Source organism: Melanostigma gelatinosum (genome assembly GCF_949748355.1).
Source record: "Melanostigma gelatinosum genome assembly, chromosome: 23".
Classification (NCBI taxonomy): domain Eukaryota; kingdom Metazoa; phylum Chordata; class Actinopteri; order Perciformes; family Zoarcidae; genus Melanostigma; species Melanostigma gelatinosum.
Window position 1 is genome coordinate 8,629,573 of NC_136656.1, and position 20,153 is coordinate 8,649,725.

The following is a 20,153-nucleotide window of genomic DNA, read 5'->3' on the forward strand; positions in this document are numbered from 1 at the left end:
CTGCTGCATGTCACTGCATGTGTCTGCAGCTTTAGAGAGGCCCTGGAGCCTGGGCAAGCATCCCATCCCCCCCTTTTTTTTTTTACGACTGCCCATCCCACGAGGGAGAGGCGCTCTTGACCCCGACTCTGACCTTGCGTAAGGCATATTTTCTGCAGTGTTCATTCAATCAAATGTCCAGTCCTCAGCAGAATTTTTACAGTCGTCCTCAATAAGTAATTTTGTGGAGGTAAGATTAGCAAGTGAAGCGTCAGCACACTGTAATCGGTAACAGCACCGATACTAAAGACATCAATGGTGGTGTAATGTAAGAGGTTTACGCGTACAGCTTTATTCTCTTCCACCTTATTGTCCTTGGACCCCATTTAAATAAAGTTTTGGTTTGGATGATATGAAGGTGAACTGAAAGTGAAGGAAGAACACGTGTGCACGAGCTTCAGGCAGAGTTTCCATTTGTGGCCCGCAGACTTACACATCCATCACCAGGCCGCGGTCACCGCCACGTTGGGGAACTTTCAGTGCGTAACCAGGAGACATTGCTCATGTCGAGATCAATGTTTATGTGACAGAACGCTCATGTTGTGTTGAGCTCTGGGAGAGGACACGCGAATAAAAATATGCAGCTTCACCGGAGAGAAACGCCAATCGCAATCATTCGTGCAGCTACACATAGAATAATTGAAGTCAAGCCATGTCTGCTCCCAAATCGATTTAAAATGACGGTAACATGCATTTTAATGCGGTATATGGTTGAAGTTATACAAATGAATTACAAATGATGATCTCACATGTTCACATTGATTACAGTACATGCGTCAATCTTGAATATGCATAATTCTTGATCTTAATAAATCTCACAGCGCAGAAAAAGACAGACACAGCAATTAGGAGTCAAGAGATGACTTTTATGCTTGAACAAGAAGCAATCAGCTGAAACTGCTTGAAATAGCAGAGATACACTGCTCAAGTCTTGGAGGCACCTGGGAAACTAGTATTTGAAACAAAAGAGCCCCGAGGCTGCATAATTGAGCAGAAATTCTCAAGTGAAGCATCACTAATCTCGCACGCAGAAAGAAACATTGGGATATGATTGGTATCGTTTGTCTCTTGTGAAGTCATTCACTGAATCGAAAAGAAACGTTTCTGGAATTCTCCATTATATAAAGCCAAAGGTCTTACCACCTAATGTTGTGTCGATATTTCTTTCCTTGCTGACCAATGGAGCAGCAAACCAGACAGGTAAGCGTGAGAGAAGTAGAGAGAAACTAACTCCCTTTAAACCCCTTTTCTCCATAGACTGTGCAATAGTAAATATAAACACATGACAATTGGTCGCCCACTGGAGTTGATGTCATTCCTCTTACTGTTCCTACTGCTAATAAACTTCCACCACATTACCTTTCTATTGTACACCTGCTGTAACTACGACATGTTATCCACGTCAGTGACCAATGTTGCGTCGATTCTTATGAATGAACAAACCCCATTGCATTCTGTGAAAATGGCCTCGTGTGTCAGAGGTGACAATGTAGTGCACTGTATATTAGGGGTGGGGGAAAAAATCGATACAGCATAGTATCACGATATTTTGCGTGGCGATATTAAATCGATACATGGACGCCAAGTATCGATTTTTTATTATACAAACAAATTATTATTATTATGTCTTTTTAGAAAAATCAAATCTATTACTTTTTCAGTCCACTAGATGGTGCTGAGTTATTTTCTGGTGAGGTCAGCAAAGGTCCTGGGTCCACGTGATTGGTAGGAAGTTAGTCAAAATAAATCGCAATATATGTTATCACAATACTCAGAATATCGCAGTATCGTGAAAGTATCGTGATATATCGAAGTATCGTGATAATATCGTATCCCAAGTATTGCGATAATATCGTATCGCGGGATCTCTGGCAATTCCCACCCCGACTGAATATACATGGGAACGAGTCTCTCTACAAATGTGAATTTTGTATTGAAATTAGTGAAAAATAAAACAGAGTGGAACAAATAACAAGAAGACTCTTCAACATCCAGTACAATAGCCCTGTAGTAAATGTACCTCTGTTTAGCAAGTCACGTTTTCTGTTGTTTCTTAAATAAGGTAACTGGACTGCAACCTCAACACCACCCGCTAAAAAAAGTCTATAGAGTTGAATTGACACGCTATCTGACACTTGCATTGAAAAGTGAACATTAGGCTTCACTAAAAGTAGCATTTACTGGTTAAGGGCTATTGTATTGAGTTGAAGTGATGATGTTACTTAGTCCACCCCCGTAGTCCAATGTACTGTAGGAATGCAGGCCTGTCGCCTCCTCAATCACACATTTGCCTGCAGTATGTATTAGACCACAAGGCAAGCTTGGAGGTTATAGAGTCGGAGTTTTGAGCACCAAACAAAAAACAACAATCTGTTTGTTCTGCAGAAAAAGAGCAGAATCTGACGCTAGGAAAGGCAGTCTCCCCAACAGCAAGGAAATGCCGCTGCACCATCCCACTGACCCGGTCGAGCTTCGACGCCTCAACTTCCAAACGCCTGGTACGTATTCAAAATGACGCCAGTGATGTCCCATTCACTGTCAATGTAAAGCTGAATGTGCACTGTGAAAAGGGATGCCAAAGCAACGGACTGCTCCGTACGCGTTTCTTTCATTTGCAGCCATTGCCGACATTGAAACCTAATAAGGTGTCGTCCTTAAAAAGCACCCGTCATCTTGGCAGTGAGATTGGCGCGACACAAATGCGCAGTTTGCCGGTAGATAGTGGACAGGTGCTTAGACGAGGCACAAAGGGTCAAAACTGACAGTTTGCCCCCCCTGGAGACACTTCTCGGTGGAAAATGAAGAGGCAGAAATGCAAGCTTGACAGTTTCGTGGCAGCTGTCGTTTTCCTCTGCACCTGGGTTATCCAGGTCATCAACACTTGTCGTGCTTAGTCAGAATAGCGCAGTCCTGCTTGGATGGCAACCTGCTGCTAGGAGACAAGAGGCAGCGGTTGGGGAAGGTGAGGGAAATGCAAAATGTGTCATGGATCTGTGTTCCATTTTGCACGCAAGCCAATCTGAAAGTGAAGGAATACTCAAGTTGAATATCTTTGGCCACAGGCTAGATTGCGACGGAAAAAGTGGCGGCACGCTGTAAACACGACTGTCCACTCGCTCCTGTAGTGACCTTTAGTGCCGAGGTGAGTGGTGGTCAGTGGCAATGCTTTGACTGAGTCATGTGGTCTTTTTCTCGCCTGGGGAAACAATGGGAGTCACAGTCCATTGATCAGCTGGAAATGAGGTATGCATCTCTGACTGAGAGAGAGAGAGAGAGAGAGAGAGAGAGAGCGAGAGAGTTGGAGTTCCTCTGGCAACGACTGGTTTGGGGACAGGTGTTCAGAGTCAATAACGTATTATCAAAGCCATATTTTTCAGGTCAGCTGGTATGAGGAGGAGGATAAATCATCCCTGCAGGCTCATTTTTGAAAGAAAAAAAAGAAATGAAAAGATTTTTCAGATTTTGCATATTTATATAAGCTCTTCAATGATGTTAGGACCATTACTGTCTGTTTCATCCTGGCGGAGGGGTATATTTCCTTTTGACTCAGAGTGATCTCAACCATCCAACTATTTATTATATATTTATATATAAATATATATATATATATATTTATATATTCAAGCCATCATTTCCCCCCCCCCCCCCCCAAACAGCCTTTCTGAGGACTGGTATCTTGTCTCACTCGCTGCTCAAAAAGGACCAAACATTCTTTTTTTCCCCTACCACGTGACCACTTTCTCTCAAGTCCTGAAGCACTTCTACACTAGACCACCTCTCTCCCCTACTCGAGCCTTTCTTCCACCTCTTCCCCCCCCCCCCCCCCCCAATGGACATTTTCTTCTTAAGGATGCTCGATGTTTGAGTGATGGCGTGTTGGAAATGGCACTTTCATTGTCCCCCAGTGATGGAAATGGATTTTGAGTAGCGGGCTGCAATAGAAACCCCCTTTGCCGTCTTTCAGAGAGACGCGAGAGTGGGTGGGAAAATGAGGAACAGCTACCATTAGCTAATGCCCACTTGTGCCAGCAACCAAAATGAAAAATTAGAGAGAGAGAGAGAGAGAGAGAGAGACTGTCATGCAACTGTAGTGTCAAAATGGCCCCTGAATACTCAAGTTGAATATCTTTGGCCACAGGCTAGATTGTGAAAGCATGTACAGTTCAAACACTACACTTTTGATAGTTTCACCTAGCTCTTAAATATGCTGATGACACACCTTGACAACCACCCATATTCACCAATGTCAAAGTCAAGTGAACTTAACTGCAAACTATGCAAGCAGTATAGCACAATGTCAGCATCGTCAGGTTAAAATTGATGTCTAATAATGTCCCATGGTCGATTTATTTCCATGAAATACGCATGGTGCATTAGCCAAGCTTCTAGCATGATGATGCGTTTGTTACTAATAAATGTCCCATTAAGAATACACGTAATCACTCGACTACTTCTTGTCACATTTCAATTTCTACCTAGTAGTCACCACATTGCCAATGACATCTGCAATGTATTTAATTACGCCGCCGTTTCCTCCGCAGGTTCAGGTGCGTCCAGTCACCCCAGTAACCTCCATTTGTCAAGTTAGTTGTTCTCGATTATGCACTTGACATGATTTTTTTTTGTTTTTAGCTTTAATTCCTTTTTCTTTTCTGTCTTGTATTCCCATCCCAATCTAATCCATCTGGTGGTAATGCAATGTCATCACAGGAGGCAGAGTTTGAAATGACATGTCATCACTCAAAGCAAAACATCAACATCTGGCCTAACAATCTGAATGTTTTCCGTTTTTTTTTTTTTTGGGTTGTCTCTTTGTGTTTGTGTCTCACTGTCATGCTAACTATCCACCGCAGCTTTCTGTGTGAATAACCTTTTTCCTATCTCAATAGGGAGAGTCCCAGTGGGGCAAGTGTGCTCGATGACCTCTCATTGGCTTCTGTGTCCATATTCTCTTTATGAGCATGGCCACTGCTTTGAGTGAACAAACTACCCTAACCAGAACCACTCTTCCATACCCCCTGTTAAACACACGTGCTGCTTATCTAATGATTCACTGTTGGCTTGTGCTTGGGTGATGCCGGCTTGCAAGACTGATGACTGACCTTTAGTCCATCTAATTGACAGGTATGGCTAGCCACCCTCCAATCCCAATTATGGACCTGGCAGATCATCTGGAGCGCCTGAAAGCCAACGACAACCTCAAGTTTTCACAAGAATATGAGGTAAGTGTCAGCGAAGTCCCAATGTTGATTCAGCAGTTGTTATTAATGCTTTAGAAAGAGTGTTTGAGTTGAGAGAAGCTGTGTACCACCGGATTGATGCACAAGTAGCCAGTTTACAAGCTCATTTTACAATGATTGGTGATGACGTGATTGGTCAATAATACACAGACCACAAATGCAAACCAGAACACTTCCAATACCCAAATCCTGTCCCGTTGCCTACAGATTATACCCATGCTCCCATATACCAGTCCAAGCATGTCAACAAGTGGTGGATGACTGCCCAATAGGGGAATTAGGAAGTACTTTCATGAGAAATAGCTTCACCAGTCAGTCAGCATGCCCTATTCACAGCAGACATTTTGACATGTCATAGCAGGAAATACACAGGTGTAATCAACAGCTGTAATAATGGTTGCACTCCATTTTCAATTCCAGAGCCCCACTGTTGTGCCTGCTGGCTCACTGAGACCCTTGAATGGGAAAGCCGTCATTATTCATGGTATTAGGAGCGCCTGTGCTTTTCCTGCTATGACAAGTCAAAAATGTCGGCTGTGAAAAAGGCTACAGTTTACCGACTCTTGTCCAGCCAGTGAATCATACCTCTCTGGCTGAAGTCTCACTCTGGAATGTATGGCCACTGTCAGACTAAAGAGGCATCATGGAACAAAGGGTGATGGCTGCATTTATACATCCTGTGATTAGACCTTGAAACGTAAAAGTCCTTCAAAGTTAAGTGCCCTCCAAACCCTGTGGGCAGCAGTGAGACAATGCAAGTGTTTCCTTCATATTGCATTGCTTTGTATTGTAGATGAACTAACGGGGCCTGAAACACTTTGTGAGCAAGAGGTCCTTTCAGGGGCATTTTGTGAGATAGGAACGATGCTCGTGCTTTCTCTGCGGGTCCTGCAACAGCTCCAAAATCTATGCGGTCACCCTATGGGTGGCTGCCAAGCCGCCCAATCATTACTGCAGCTTAAGTACATTGAATTCCAATTTCAGAGAGCTTATTCGAGAGCAGTGGAAAGGCAATTTTGCGAGCACAATGAAATAAAGATGAATTTTATTATGAGCAATGTTGCAGCCCACTGTTTCAAAATATTTAGAAAAAAGATCAGGCTTAGCCAGGGGTATTGCTACTTTAAGGGATTTCTGCAGATAACGATATTGGTGCTGAAATGTATTGTATTCACATTGAGCTCATGTGCTCTTAAATACCGTTGAATGTATTTGCTTCCATCGTCATAGTAGTATATAATGTAATAGTAGTATTAAAAAGTTTGCCATCATTAAAATGAATAATTAAGCTCATCTTTATGCTATTATTGCTCCCATAAATTACCATAAATAAGTCATACAAGTACGATAATTATGATGATAATAAGCAAGGTCAGTGTACTAATGTGGCATCTATTTGCAATGTGTCCTATTACTGTTGGGTTTGTACTTTCAGTGGAGATTAACTCATAAAAGCAGGTTGCAGTCGTTAAAAAACACAAGCACAATATTCTCCCTGTAATGTGCGACGGAACGCCATCTTTCATGCCATTGTATTTTCCCTTTGTGACATTACATTTTATGGCTCATTTATCGGTGATGAGGGAGCATTGTCAATCTCTGCTTTACAATGCCGAAAGAGGGCTTGGATAGCAAATTCTGTCCAACTGGTCTCGAGTGTGGCGTTCTAGTATGTGCCATAAAGTCCTACGACTCAAATGAGGAAAGCTGATGGAACACAAGATTTTCCTTTGTGACCAATTTGGAATGCTTCTTTCTGTAAATCTAATCATTTATATGTCGCAATTATGTCCTGCCAAAGACAACAAATTGCTCACATTGCTCCTAAAGCTTAAAGCGCGTTGCTTCCAGTCAAATTTCCATCGATGAAATGCTCTGATTTAGGCTTTGCAGACCAAATTGTCATCTTAGATTCATGCGTCTGTTGACGCCCCATTTTCTACAAGATACCCAGAGGCCAGAACAGATTCTACTTAAATTAACTGGAAAAGAATAAAAGTCTGGGTAAGACTATTCATCAATTAAATCAGCTTCCAGTCAGAGAACAGTAATCTTTGGACTGAATAACTTCAAACACCTTTTGCTCATGGTTCACAGCTTCATTAAAGAGCCTCCACGTTTGGTGCGTGAAAAGACGACTCACTGGTTTATCAGTACGGTATGCCAGCATAAACCGGATGTTACATCTTGATTTGTAATATGAATGACAACACACGTGATTGCATTCGTTGAAAAACGACTTCTTTGAAAACATAGGCAGCAATTTGTACTGCAGCCAACTTGAAGACACGCCATGACACCAGAGAGCAGCGTGGTTCTAACTGACAAGTCGAGGAATGCTTGTGCCTTCATGCTATTTTATGTAAATGCTGTGTATCAGTCTCTTCACTTGGTAAATAGTAGGCTTAAAATATCCAGTCTCGTATATTATTTGATCTTGATGGAAAACAGCATTCATTGCGGGGCAAACTGGAGATTTATCAATATTTTACAATCTTTCTGCGTCACCCTTTTGCAGCACTCAAAATCAATATTATGAAAGACTTTAAAACCAAATGAATATTGTCAGCTAATTATGTCAGTGTAGAGACATGAACAAACAGATTGGAACTCATCAGAGCTTTGACTTTTATAAACAGCCTTCCTCAAAGCGCTGGATAAACATCTTTAAACATACAAGTCTAAATGTGGCCTTAAGACACTCTTAAAGACATGAAAACATAACACAGTATTTTCAATTCTAAAAGGCGTAGTGCAGGAAGCTTACTGATCTTGAACTTACGCCAACATCTCATGGGCAATTACCATGGAGTTGAATTCAATCCAAGCAAGGAACTATTGTTAAATGTTCACACTACATATTACATCACATTGTAACAAAAGTGTTCTTCTACTTCACAGTCCATTGACCCCGGTCAGCAGTTCACGTGGGAACACTCGAACCTGGAGGTCAACAAACCAAAGAACAGATACGCCAACGTGATTGCCTACGACCACTCCAGAGTCTTGCTCTCCGCCATCGACGGTATGCCGCCCACCAACATATTCCCTCCCCTCTGCTGTATCGATTCGACAGACAGCCAGGACAACTGCATCTTTCTAGACCCCGAGGAGTGCAACCACGCTGTACTTTTAAATTATATTGCTCCACGAGCACGTCGAACTACTTTCTCCTTTCATGCCTCAGGTGCTTGCAAAGAAATTGATGGCTTTAGAAACCGGCAATTTTCACTTTCAATGCTGAGGCAAGCACTCAAGTCAGGTTAAACAATCATCTATAGTGAGCAATGCAGGTTTACCGGCATCTATTTTTCTGACTTTATAGCAGGTGATTCACACTTACATTTGTTATAAAGCCATGGCCAGTTTCTTACCTTGAAACGAGAACAGTGAGCACACTGGAAGATAGACGCCTTGGCTTATTATAACTGTCATTTCAATTTGCAACACACATTACATTACCTGTTTGTGGGTACACATTTGACATGGATATGCGTTTGCCAATGTGCTACCTGACAGAAAACTCGCTCGTAACATTAAGACTCACTCGCGATGTGGCTGCACAGCTTCACTTGAGCCCATCTAGGAAGCTGGTATGAAACAGCCCAGTAAGTGTTTGGCACATTAAAGAAGCGCTGTACAGTGCAGCTTCTAAACAGTGAAAGGCCATTTTGAAATGGCTAGTTAAGTGCTGGCTCCCTCACTAGTTGCTTGGATTAAACACAATTGCACATACACACACGGCTATTAATTAACCATTTCCATTGAGCTGCTCCCGCGGAGGGCGAAGGGAAAATAAACAAAGAAGTAAATGGCTATTGTGACAAAAGCAGACAGATAAAGGCTCAAAGAGCCCTTTTTGCAGTCTCTCAGACACGACACACACAGCAGAGTGTTGATGGGACTCCATTAGCCGGCCGTTTAAACATCTGCACGACCATATTGGAGCCTTTGTGCTGTAGCAAGTGAGCAGTCCTCAGCCAGGGGGACAAGAGGGACTTAAAGCCTTTTGGCAAGCTATGCGTCTGTTGTTTACTTTGATTGAGTTATTTGAATGAAAGGGGATTTGGGATTTGACATCAGAATTTGAAGAAAGCTACTTTCAGAATTTACTGATGTGGGGATGGATCAGCAGAATCGTTGGAACACAGGCGCACTGATGCGCAAGTAGATTTGTGGACTTTGTCGTGACTGAATTTGCTCGACTTTTGACCTCTGCCAAGTTTATCAGTATTTGTTAGCATGTTCACATTTATGAAAAGTGAATTGATGCAGTTTTTATGTTGAACTATATTGAGTGTGTGCTAGCTGTCACAAGCCTGTTATTCTACAAACCGGTCGTTCGTTCGGGAAAATACAATAAAAAAAATCGAATGTGACAACTTTATGAATATCCGTTCTGAGGGAAGACAATGTGGTAATCTGAGAAAGTGTGAGTCGACATCTGCTCGCATGTCTAAACATGAACAACTACTAGGAATCATCATCATTATGAGCATTGCAGTGTTGTAGCCTGAAATCTGTTTCCTTACAGATTATTTGGCGTCCCTATAAAGGGTACAGAGTACTGAACAACACTGGAGCAATGTTTATTTCTCAATAAGCATATTGAGTGAGAGAATGGTTGCATTTATACAAATCCTGAGTGACAGAAAGCACAAAGGCAAAAGCCATTTGCAAATGTGCATTAAACAACTTGCCTCGTTCTCATTAATCCACAGTAATGTCTCTCTTTGCTTCTTCTTTTCAAATTGAAAACGCACTGGGCTTAATTGCATTTATGCCTTGTCCATCACGGAAATGTACTTTGGGCAGTTGAAAAAAAATAAAATAATGTGGGCTGGTCTTTGAATGTGTTCATATTCCATTTTCCTTTCCTGTTGAATAAGTTACGTGGGAGAAAAGGGAGTTTGTGGGGAGAGGGGATGCAGTTGGAGAGTGGGGGATTCTCTGATACGTGGCGTCCATGCAGATGAGACTTATCTTGGTCGACCATGTGTGCACGAAGCCCCTAAACTGCCAGTCCTGAAGCATTGACTGGCTGTCAGCTCAGTCTCTTCCGCCTGGATTGGAAAAGGCTGCTGTGCCTTTCATTTAATAGAAGCAAAGGGAAGGAAGGGAGAGGAAGGGAGGGGGGGGGAAATTGCTTTGCTAGTTTTTTGTTGGTTTGTTTTTCCTCCATGTGATGTGACTTTTACAGGCCGAGCGTTATCCGTAAGTCAGTTGCAGATATGGAATGGGAACACAAACGCTGTCGATTTAAACGTGTTGATGGCAAATACAAATCCTCATACCGACTGTAACGCTGGGTGCAAATGTTAGTGTTTTATGCGATTCTTTCGATTTCATACTTCCAGAAGACTGAATTCATTTTTGGAGACACTGATGAAATCCTTATGCGGTGTCATCTGAACCCAAATCAAGACTTAGACCAACTTAGGAAGCAACAAATGCCACTATGTTGTGACATGTATCCTCTTCTCTACAAAGTCAACCATTGTATTTGAGATGTTGCCTTCTGATTGTAACGCCCACCATCTGCATGTTCTGTTTTCAGGTATCCCTGGAAGTGACTATATCAACGCCAACTACATTGATGGCTATAGGAAGCAGAATGCCTACATTGCCACCCAAGGATCCCTGCCAGAGACATTTGGTGAATTCTGGAGGATGATCTGGGAGCAGAGGAGCGCAATCGTCGTCATGATGACCAAACTGGAGGAGAGGTCCAGGGTGAGAGACACAGACAGACGCTCATGAAAACACCCAATGATTTCAAAGTCTGAGCAAAGTCAAGCAAGTTGTTGACACACAAATGCCTTTTTGTAAAGCAAATTAAATCGATTACTTTTTCCATTCTTGATTTGAAATTGAAGATTCGCTGAATGGATTCTTCAAACTTTGTTCACCCTCTCTAAGTGGCAGTCATGTTGAAGTCCTTTTGTTTCATTTGTAAACTGCGTTGTACTCCGGCCCTCCCGAGAAGCCTTTGTATTCATTCTCCAGGCAAAGCCAAGTTCCACGCTGTTACCCACTGATATGCTCAATCCTTTCTTCACAAAAAACACTTTGTTGTTGTTTACTTTGGATTGATTCGTGGCATGGCTCCATTCATTAGCCCAGCACTGCTGAAAGCACTGGATTACAATCAGTGATAAAGAGACACTGGGAAGCAACATTGGCCAGCTGTATGCACTCACAACTCCTTTTTGAACAAACTCCTTTTACTCTTAAGAGGACAAAAATTTATAAATATAAATAAATAAATAAGATATAAATTACATATATATATATATATATATTTATTACAATATATTATATTATAATAATAATAATTCATAATAAGTATTAATAATAATAATAGTTATTATTATTATAGACCATGCAGTCTCTCAGACACGACACACAGTAGGTACACATGGTCAGCCCTTTCTCTTCCACATCTTACAGTGTTACAGTCTTACAGTGTACACAAGCCACTGACCTTCACACCTGTAGGCCTTTTCCAAGAGCCCGGCGTAGTGTTAACAGTGGTGCTGACTCACTCCACGGAGCAGTTTTCACCCAGTATCTGTACAATCTGCAAAGCTAATAAGCTCCCCCGTCTGATTTTTAATATCGGAGGTGCTGTAAAATGCATAATTCTTCAATTAAATTCCCTCTATGCTGTCAGGTGTCAGTTTGACTCTGTAGATGCTTTGTGATAGAAGAGCGCTTCTTGGCTCCGCCGTAAAGGCTTCCTGCAAGACATCCCCGCACTCTGATCTGTTCCGTACCATTATGTTGTTTGACATTTGTCGTGCATAATGCGATTCTGTTGCTGCCAACCGCTCCCGTCTTTCATATAAATTGTACAGATCTAAAGCTTGAGTATTTGCAAGTAAATGCCATTATGAATCATTTCACGACTCCCGGTGTCACAATCACTCCATTGCTACTAGTGTCAGGTACAAAACATCTGCTTCGGTAATGAAATGAATGTACAAGTACACTTTTTCAGATATTGAACAGCACCAGGACTTGTTAAGCACGATGGCATTGCCATTGTGTTGAACATACGGCTATCGCCACATCAGTTTAATGGACAATATGAAGAATAACAAGTGAATTGGAACCCAGTTATAACACCTATAGGGCTTCCCTTTGTCAGCGAAGCAGTAATGCGATAGTGGAACCGTTTTTTTTATTGGCCGTTAACCGGGAAACAAAGCTGTGCAGTCAAATGGCAAGAGGGCTGAGCCGGTGATATGATTGGAAACTGTGGTTACTTTTGTAATTATGGAGTACGGCAGGAAAATGAACAGCTCTCTCGGGTCCATACAAATATCTCGGGCCGTTTCATTGATGACTCAGCAGGAAGGAGGTGAATTTGGAGATGTATTTTACCATTACTTGACTTTGTGTCATACTTTGAATGTGAAGCAGGGCATTTTTGAAAAAGAGCATTTACAAAATGCATCAAGAGTAGTGTGTTCTCAGTATATGGCAGAATGTGTTCATTCATATCCATACCATGTGTCTCTCCACTGCAGGTTAAATGTGACCAATACTGGCCGACAAGAGCGACAGAGACGTACGGCCTCATCCAAGTGACACTGCTCGACACAGTAGAGCTGGCCACATACTGCGTCAGGACATTTGCACTTTTTAAAGTGAGGAGCATTTGGATTGTGTTGTCCTACAGTGGCTGCTTAGACCCCACAACAACTTGTCAAGTCATTGGTCACTGACCTTTCTCCACCTCCATGATTCAGAATGGCTCCAGTGAGAAGAGAGAGGTGAGGCAGTTCCAGTTCACGGCCTGGCCGGACCACGGGGTACCGGAGCACCCCACTCCTTTCCTGGCCTTCCTCCGGCGGGTGAAAGCTTGCAATCCTCCGGATGCGGGGCCAATGGCGGTACACTGCAGGTAAGAAACAACATGGGGTCACGAAAACATCCTGAAGCATGAAATTGATTTGTTCTTTCCATTTGCTGGAATGAATATATGAATACATATGACAAGATGTGTTGTTGTTTTTTTGTTATCCAAGTGATTTCTGTACCAGTAAGATATTTTTTTTTAACTAAATCAGAAATGAACCAGAGGGAAAAATGTAAGCTGAAAGTAGAATATTTGTAAACTGTGGCCCAAACAAATCAGCCTCCTAGCTTTCACAGAAGGCACTTAAAATCTGAGGGTGTTTTCAACATCACAGCACAAAGAGTACCAGTGTCATTGCCCTCGGCAAACCCAAACATTTCCTCCCACTCGCTGACACACACACACACACACACACACACACACACACACACACACACAGACCTGTCGTGTTCCTTGCTACACCACTAACATGTCGCACATCAGCAGCCCACAAGTCCTTGGCTTATCCCCTGGGTTATTGCATCCGAAACAAATAACTTTAACGCCAACTTCGCTTCCCTTAGCGACATAAGCGCTTCCAACAGAGAGGCAGGGGGATATAACACAGACTTCTGGCTCCTTTCAACTCAGCAAGTCAGCAGAGGCTCAGCGCAGAGAAAGCAAGTGACTGAAGGGGTAGAGAGAGACAGTCAAAAACCAAGCAACAGCCACAGTGAGTGCAATAGATACAAACTGGTGTCAGAAAGTGACAAAAAAGGGAAGGGGGATTGCTGAAGAATTAGAGTTACCACATGCTGTCGTTAATTTGAACTAGTTGCCGAATCGCTTCAAATTGAAAATCCAGACTTTCTACAATGAAGCAGAATGCAGGAATTAATGTCACTCTGCAGATGGGAGTTTTTAATTCCTCTGGCTCCCTATCAGATACAGTCATTGCCCGAGCTCAAAATCCTTCCAGAGGCTTTTCTTCACTTCATGTTTGACCACAATTTTAAATAGAGCCATCGGTTTTTTTTTTTTTATCTGCATACTTGCAAAAATAATGTTCGGAGTGTTTAGTGGTTATGCAGAGATATACCGTCGATAGATATTTAGTATCGTAGCTAAAGCTGTTGATACACATGCAAAAAGGCCTATAATTAACAACATGGTACAGTCTCTTGAGTAGCTGATTAATTAGTTGGTGCACTGTACCTATTCTTTGTAAATCACTGATTAGAACCATGTTAATTTATCACAACTGTCATTATACCCTGACTAACACAGATCCTTAGCTATAACCAGCCAATCAATACGTCTGTACTCCTCCACACAAACACCTCAAGACAGAGGTTCTTACACTGTAAAATTGAGGAAATCAGACAGGTGTCTTAAACTATACCGTAAACTCAAACAACTTTAAGTTGTGGGAAGATTCACAATTGTATCCATGTAATTGAAAGCTAATGATCATGACTTTGGGCCAAGAAAGCAGAGCATTTTGTGTTGCACATGCTAAACATTCTACGGTAAATATGGGTTCCATACATCGTTTCCACCACATGAGTATTTCACAATAATAAGCAAAATGCATCAATGTGTTTCCACTGCACTTCTTCAACACTTCTCACAAGGTGAAATTCCAGTTCGTCTTATCAAATCTGGCCCCCAGACACATAATAGCATGTTTCCTGGGTTCCTTGTTCCTGCTGCTTTCACTGACCCAGAGGTCAGGGACTGTTTTGCTGCTCTAGATAAAGGGCTAACCCAAGCGTTGTGAGGTGACGGAAGAGGATAAAAGTTCATGATTGAATGTCGTGGAGAGCGCTGGCCTCTTTCCCAGCGGCTGCGAAGGGAAACTTTTGATGAAACAACAGCCTCTGTATTACTGTAGAAGCCAGCACATCATGTAGAATGTAGTCCACTCACCTCGCAATTAAGGTATGTCAGCTGCGAATGACAAATAACAATATCTAGAGTGCCAGCAAAAACGGAAAGTGGGTATTTACCCGTTTTTTTTTGGCACAATTGCTTCAAGCGTAAGTGAACATACTGATGGGCAGCGTAAACACTGGATCATGCTGCAGGGCCATTGGAGAGGTTTCTATAGACTTCTCACCGTGAATGACAGTCGTGATTGGAATCCATTGAAAGCGCTCCGAGTTCAGAAATAACTGAGACACCCGAGACAAATAGCTTTGCTTGCATTGGCTGCTGGTGGTGACTACATGCCTGACAAAAGTCAGGAACCCGGTCGTTTGAATGAATGACTTTTTTGATTTTACTTTTCACATTTTGAAAAGTAAAATCAAGGACTCAAAGTATTATTGACTCCATTCACAGCGACGAGGCGATCCTGGTGAATTTGAGTAAACGTGAACGTGTTAAATAGGCAGTGTAAGGAACCGGTGACAGGTTAGCTGACGGCAAGAGATTTGGTAACAATACATATGTAATTACTTCCACTGCTGCTCATGCTTTATCTTCTCGGGACTCATTGCAGCTGTATTTTAAACGGCTCTCTCTCTCTCTCGCCCATCTCCCATCCCCTAAACTCCTGGAAAGCATATTAGTCTGACACTTAATGTGTGTCGACGTCCAAAGCAGCTGGTCTTGACTGGCTGAAAAGGCGGCGTCAGGTCATTAGTGCAGTCAGTCCGCCAGCTCGCCTTCAGCTGCCAAACTTGCTTTCTGCACCGACACACACACACACACCATCACTTGTCGATAAAAGGAATATCGCATATTTTCCCAGTGTTTCCTGCTCTTACATTTCAGAATAAAATGCTGCTCAATATATATATATTCCTGCTGCTCGGTCTTTCAGAAAAACTAACCACACAACTCCACGGTAACCGACGGCATCTCTAGCTGCACAACACAACTCCACCTTCTCCGTCTCCCCACCTCCCTCCCCCCATCCCTCATCTTCCTCTGTCTCCGTCTCTCGAGCTCAACGCTGTCACTCTGTCACTTACTCTCTCGCAGGTCATCACTCTCCCACATTCTGCACTGTAAAATGTATTCAGATTGGAAGCAGCTGGGGCAGAGGGAGAAATCTCGCATAGTTTCTGCATCCCTCGCCCGAGGGCCGAGGTGTTCTGGGACCTGGAAGTGATTCATTCTTCAAATATCCCTCAGATACTTTCACTTTTCTTAGCTGCTTGATTCTTAAGACTCACACGGCGATTCTGTGAACGCCCTCGAGCTTTGAAGAGTTTCGTAACAACACAAAACAAAGTTCAGTCTCATTCAGCCAATGTCAGCCATTTTGAAAGTGATCATCAGATCTTTTGTTAAAGCCAATGACACCCATGCGTGTCTTAATTCCATTCGCAGCACAGTTCCAGTGTAGCATGGCACATTAACCAGACTTGGCCTCCAGGGACTAACTTTACTCCCTCTCGAGTTCTCCTTCTCAACCCCTCTCTCTCTCTCTCTCCCAGTGTCTCAGAGCAAATGAAAAACAAATGCTCCATCAGGAGGAGGAGGCACGAGAGCATGGCTCACACCTCGTAGGCATGTCGGCTTAATGGATTGAATAACCTATTTACTTTGGAGCGCGAGGTACTGTCTCGTCAGTGCCGTGCTTTGCGGGCTGTGGGAGGAGAGTTAACGAACAAGATTTACCACCACCCTGTCGCCCCACGGTAAATAAGTCGTCGTCAGAAAAACATCCTCTGTGCTGAGGCATGAGACGTTAAAACATGTAAATGTGCAGGGGGGCGAGCGTTCATCAACTGTCGGCAGAAGGAAGCTACGTTTACGCAGCACGTCTGTGGCTGCTCTTCAAGAGGAGGTCAAAGAGAAACAGGGAAAGATGTGCGCTTTGTTCGCGTGTGCATTTGCACACGCTAACGTAGCAACGTGCCGATGTGAATCTCAATGAGCAGACCAGCCTTTCAGTGCCTCTTCTGGAGCACTTTCGTTTTTTTGTGGGTGCACTGTGCTGACCTTAATTGAAGTCAGCTGCACTTCTCAGAAGTTGCCCTGCACATTAACGAAGCCCTCAAAAAAAAAAAAACTCAAAATTGCGCCTGTGTACCCACACCTCTGTGTGCATTTGTTGTAGTGGCACTTTTTGGAACCATGAGATAAAAGGTTAAATGTTGCTGGTGCGTAAGTGATTAGCCCTGATGGATTGGAGAGCACAGGTGGGGTCCAGATTGCGAAAGGCAGCAGTGAGCCCGCTGAAGGCTGTGACTGCCAAGCCCTCTTCTCCACACAGTGCCACTTCAGATTTAATTACACTCAGAGCCAAACGGTCCGTCCTACAGTGGCAAACTTGGCGCCGAGAGTTTACCTTTTGGCCTCATCAATGGGAGAAGGGAGTTCTTCACGCCCTCGTACATGTTTAGAAAAGACACCTTTACCTTCCACTGGACTGCTCCTCATTCATAGAAGGTATGATAATGAAAGCTCAAACTTGTCAGAGTACGGACCTTAAACATGTTTCTATAAAATGTATGCCTTTCATAACTTCCCGTTTCTTGTACCGCTACCACCGAGAATGCCATCCAATAACACGCTTCCTTCTTTATGCTGTTTTCAACTGCAGTGCTGGGGTGGGACGCACAGGTTGCTTCATCGTGATCGATGCCATGATGGAGCGCATCAAGCACGAGAAGACTGTGGACATCTACGGGCATGTGACGCTAATGCGTGCCCAGCGCAACTACATGGTGCAGACAGAGGACCAGTACGTCTTCATACATGACGCGCTCCAGGAGGCCGTCAACTGCGGCACCACCGAAGTGCCCGCCAGAAACCTATACGCCTACATCCAGAAACTGACGCAGATAGAGGGCGGAGAGAATGTCACCGGCATGGAACTTGAGTTTAAGGTACAAACTGGATTACTGTGAATGAGCAGTGTTTCAGCGTTCGATTCCTACACAACACCGGACCTTCAGTTCTACACTAAGAACTTGCCGCAAGAATTTACCGGCATCCCATTGGCAACCGTTTTTCAAGTCAATGCCATTGATTGGGAATTCTCAGTCCAACTCCCCAACTCTTTTCCAGTTCTCATTAGGCTCGCTAGACAGTGTGGGGCCTGTGGTTTCCTCTCTATTCCACTTAGTTGACTTGCATGTGCAACGCAACATAGGATGAATTCTCCATGTCTGATTTCCCCTTCCCATAGCTCCACTTCCTTGGGTTACAGGGGTCTTGGTTTACATGACAAACACTAAAACACAGGTTTCCCCGACCACAGAGGGGACTTGAGCAATGTACTCTGCATTCACAATGAGAGTCTCAGCCCTCCTTTTCCAGCCGTTGCAGCCCTTGTTGTTGCTGCATGCGCCGCATTGCCATGCTCGTCACGCACCTACTTTCTCGCTCTGTGATGGATGCTGATTCCATTATGAGATGATTAACAGCTTTGATTACACTGCTTCTGTCCACTTGGGGATCAATTCCCCCGTCGTCGGCGTAACATGCCGTTTTCCCCCTGCAAAGGCCAGCTGTGATAGTAATCACTGATGCCATTTCTGTACTTTATGGTTGCATGAAATAGTATATAACCGCAGTACACTGGTGTGTCATTATCCACTATGTGCAGCTTATTATTGGGGATTCTTCCTTAGGGAGCAGGACAAAAAACAAAAAGCATGTGATCGTTCATAGTACTTAGATCTATGTAAAGTACAATCCACCTCAAATGTCAAACATAATCGGTAATTAGGAAAACAGCAGAATGTCAGTGCTCAAAGGTGTCTTTTTTTCTGTCTCGATGCAGCGTTTAGCCAACACTAAAGCCCATACATCACGATTCATCAGTGCCAATCTTCCCTGCAACAAGTTCAAGAACCGCCTTGTTAACATAATGCCATACGAGTCCACGCGCGTGTGTCTTCAGCCCATTCGAGGAGTTGAAGGCTCCGACTACATCAATGCCAGTTTCATTGATGGGTACAGGTAAGGACTCAAACACCCGTTGCTGATAAGATGGCCAGTATATCAATTCATTGGACTCGAAAAAACTACATTTTTGTAACTTAAAGAGTCATAAGAGAGTATAAGAGAAACTTATACTTTTCAATCATGTGACCAATGCATTCCCACAGGCAACAGAAAGCATACATTGCCACACAAGGACCACTGGCAGAGACCACAGAGGACTTCTGGAGAATGCTCTGGGAGCACAACTCCACTATTGTCGTAATGCTCACCAAGCTCAGAGAAATGGGCAGGGTAAGCAAACTTTTTTTTTTTCTCCACAGTTTTTGGCAGACGAACCTCCTTCTGGCTACAAACACAAAAGCACATTACAAAACAGCGTATATGGAATACCAGCTCAGGATGCAGTCGGAATTGAATGAAGAAAATTCTGGGAATGAACACAATGAAGCGAGTGTATGAAGAGAATGTTGTGGCTCATTGTGGTCTTCTATTTTTCACTCTACAGGAAAAGTGCCACCAGTACTGGCCAGCGGAGAGGTCAGCCAGGTACCAGTACTTTGTGGTGGACCCCATGGCCGAGTATAACATGCCCCAGTATATCCTGAGAGAGTTCAAAGTGACTGACGCCAGGGTGAGCAGACTCTGTTTCATCGAACTAAGTTTAAAGATCAGAAAACTCCAACTCCAGTGTGATAATTTACAGTTTGGTCTGTGTTGCCTTGTGTCGTGTCCTAACCGTGGGTCATGGGGGACACTGGATGCATCACCAAAATGAAATAATAATTTAACTATTGCGAAACCAACTGGCTATTTTAATTTCTGAATTCCCATCATGCACTTTGTTTTATCACATGATTTTACTCAGAGAAAGTAAAGTTTGTTTGAAAGTGTTGGGCATGCTCGATAGCACCAGATGCAACATTGCAGTCGTCATTAACTCCAAATGTTGGCATTGTATCAAGTATTTGTTTATCCCAAACTATGGCCTAAAGTGTAACATAAGGATAAATATATATTTGTGGGAATTATGACATGTGTCAAAGTGTAAAAACAAATGAGTGCCGGCAGCAGCAGAGTTTTTAATTCCATCAAAGGCTTCCGCAGATAAATGGCACCGACTCCTT

General features: G+C 43.2%; 1 protein-coding gene across 4 annotated transcripts in view; it reads left to right on the top strand.

The window, feature by feature from the left end:
• The window catches only part of LOC306796644 (receptor-type tyrosine-protein phosphatase delta), a 118,219-nt gene that overhangs the window by 93,570 nt on the left and 4,496 nt on the right, over nucleotides 1-20,153 (top strand). For 2 of the 4 annotated variants that reach the window (XM_079295690.1, XM_079295693.1), the window contains exons 21-31: nucleotides 2,425-2,537; nucleotides 4,581-4,622; nucleotides 5,164-5,261; nucleotides 8,181-8,304; nucleotides 10,837-11,012; nucleotides 12,812-12,931; nucleotides 13,034-13,188; nucleotides 17,681-17,966; nucleotides 18,866-19,044; nucleotides 19,194-19,320; nucleotides 19,535-19,660. In XM_079295690.1, the coding sequence (XP_079151816.1) occupies nucleotides 2,425-2,537; nucleotides 4,581-4,622; nucleotides 5,164-5,261; nucleotides 8,181-8,304; nucleotides 10,837-11,012; nucleotides 12,812-12,931; nucleotides 13,034-13,188; nucleotides 17,681-17,966; nucleotides 18,866-19,044; nucleotides 19,194-19,320; nucleotides 19,535-19,660 (1,546 nt within the window). The remainder of the gene's footprint in view (nucleotides 1-2,424; nucleotides 2,538-4,580; nucleotides 4,623-5,163; nucleotides 5,262-8,180; nucleotides 8,305-10,836; nucleotides 11,013-12,811; nucleotides 12,932-13,033; nucleotides 13,189-17,680; nucleotides 17,967-18,865; nucleotides 19,045-19,193; nucleotides 19,321-19,534; nucleotides 19,661-20,153) is intronic. The other 2 variants (XM_079295691.1, XM_079295692.1) reach the window with 1 other exon arrangement.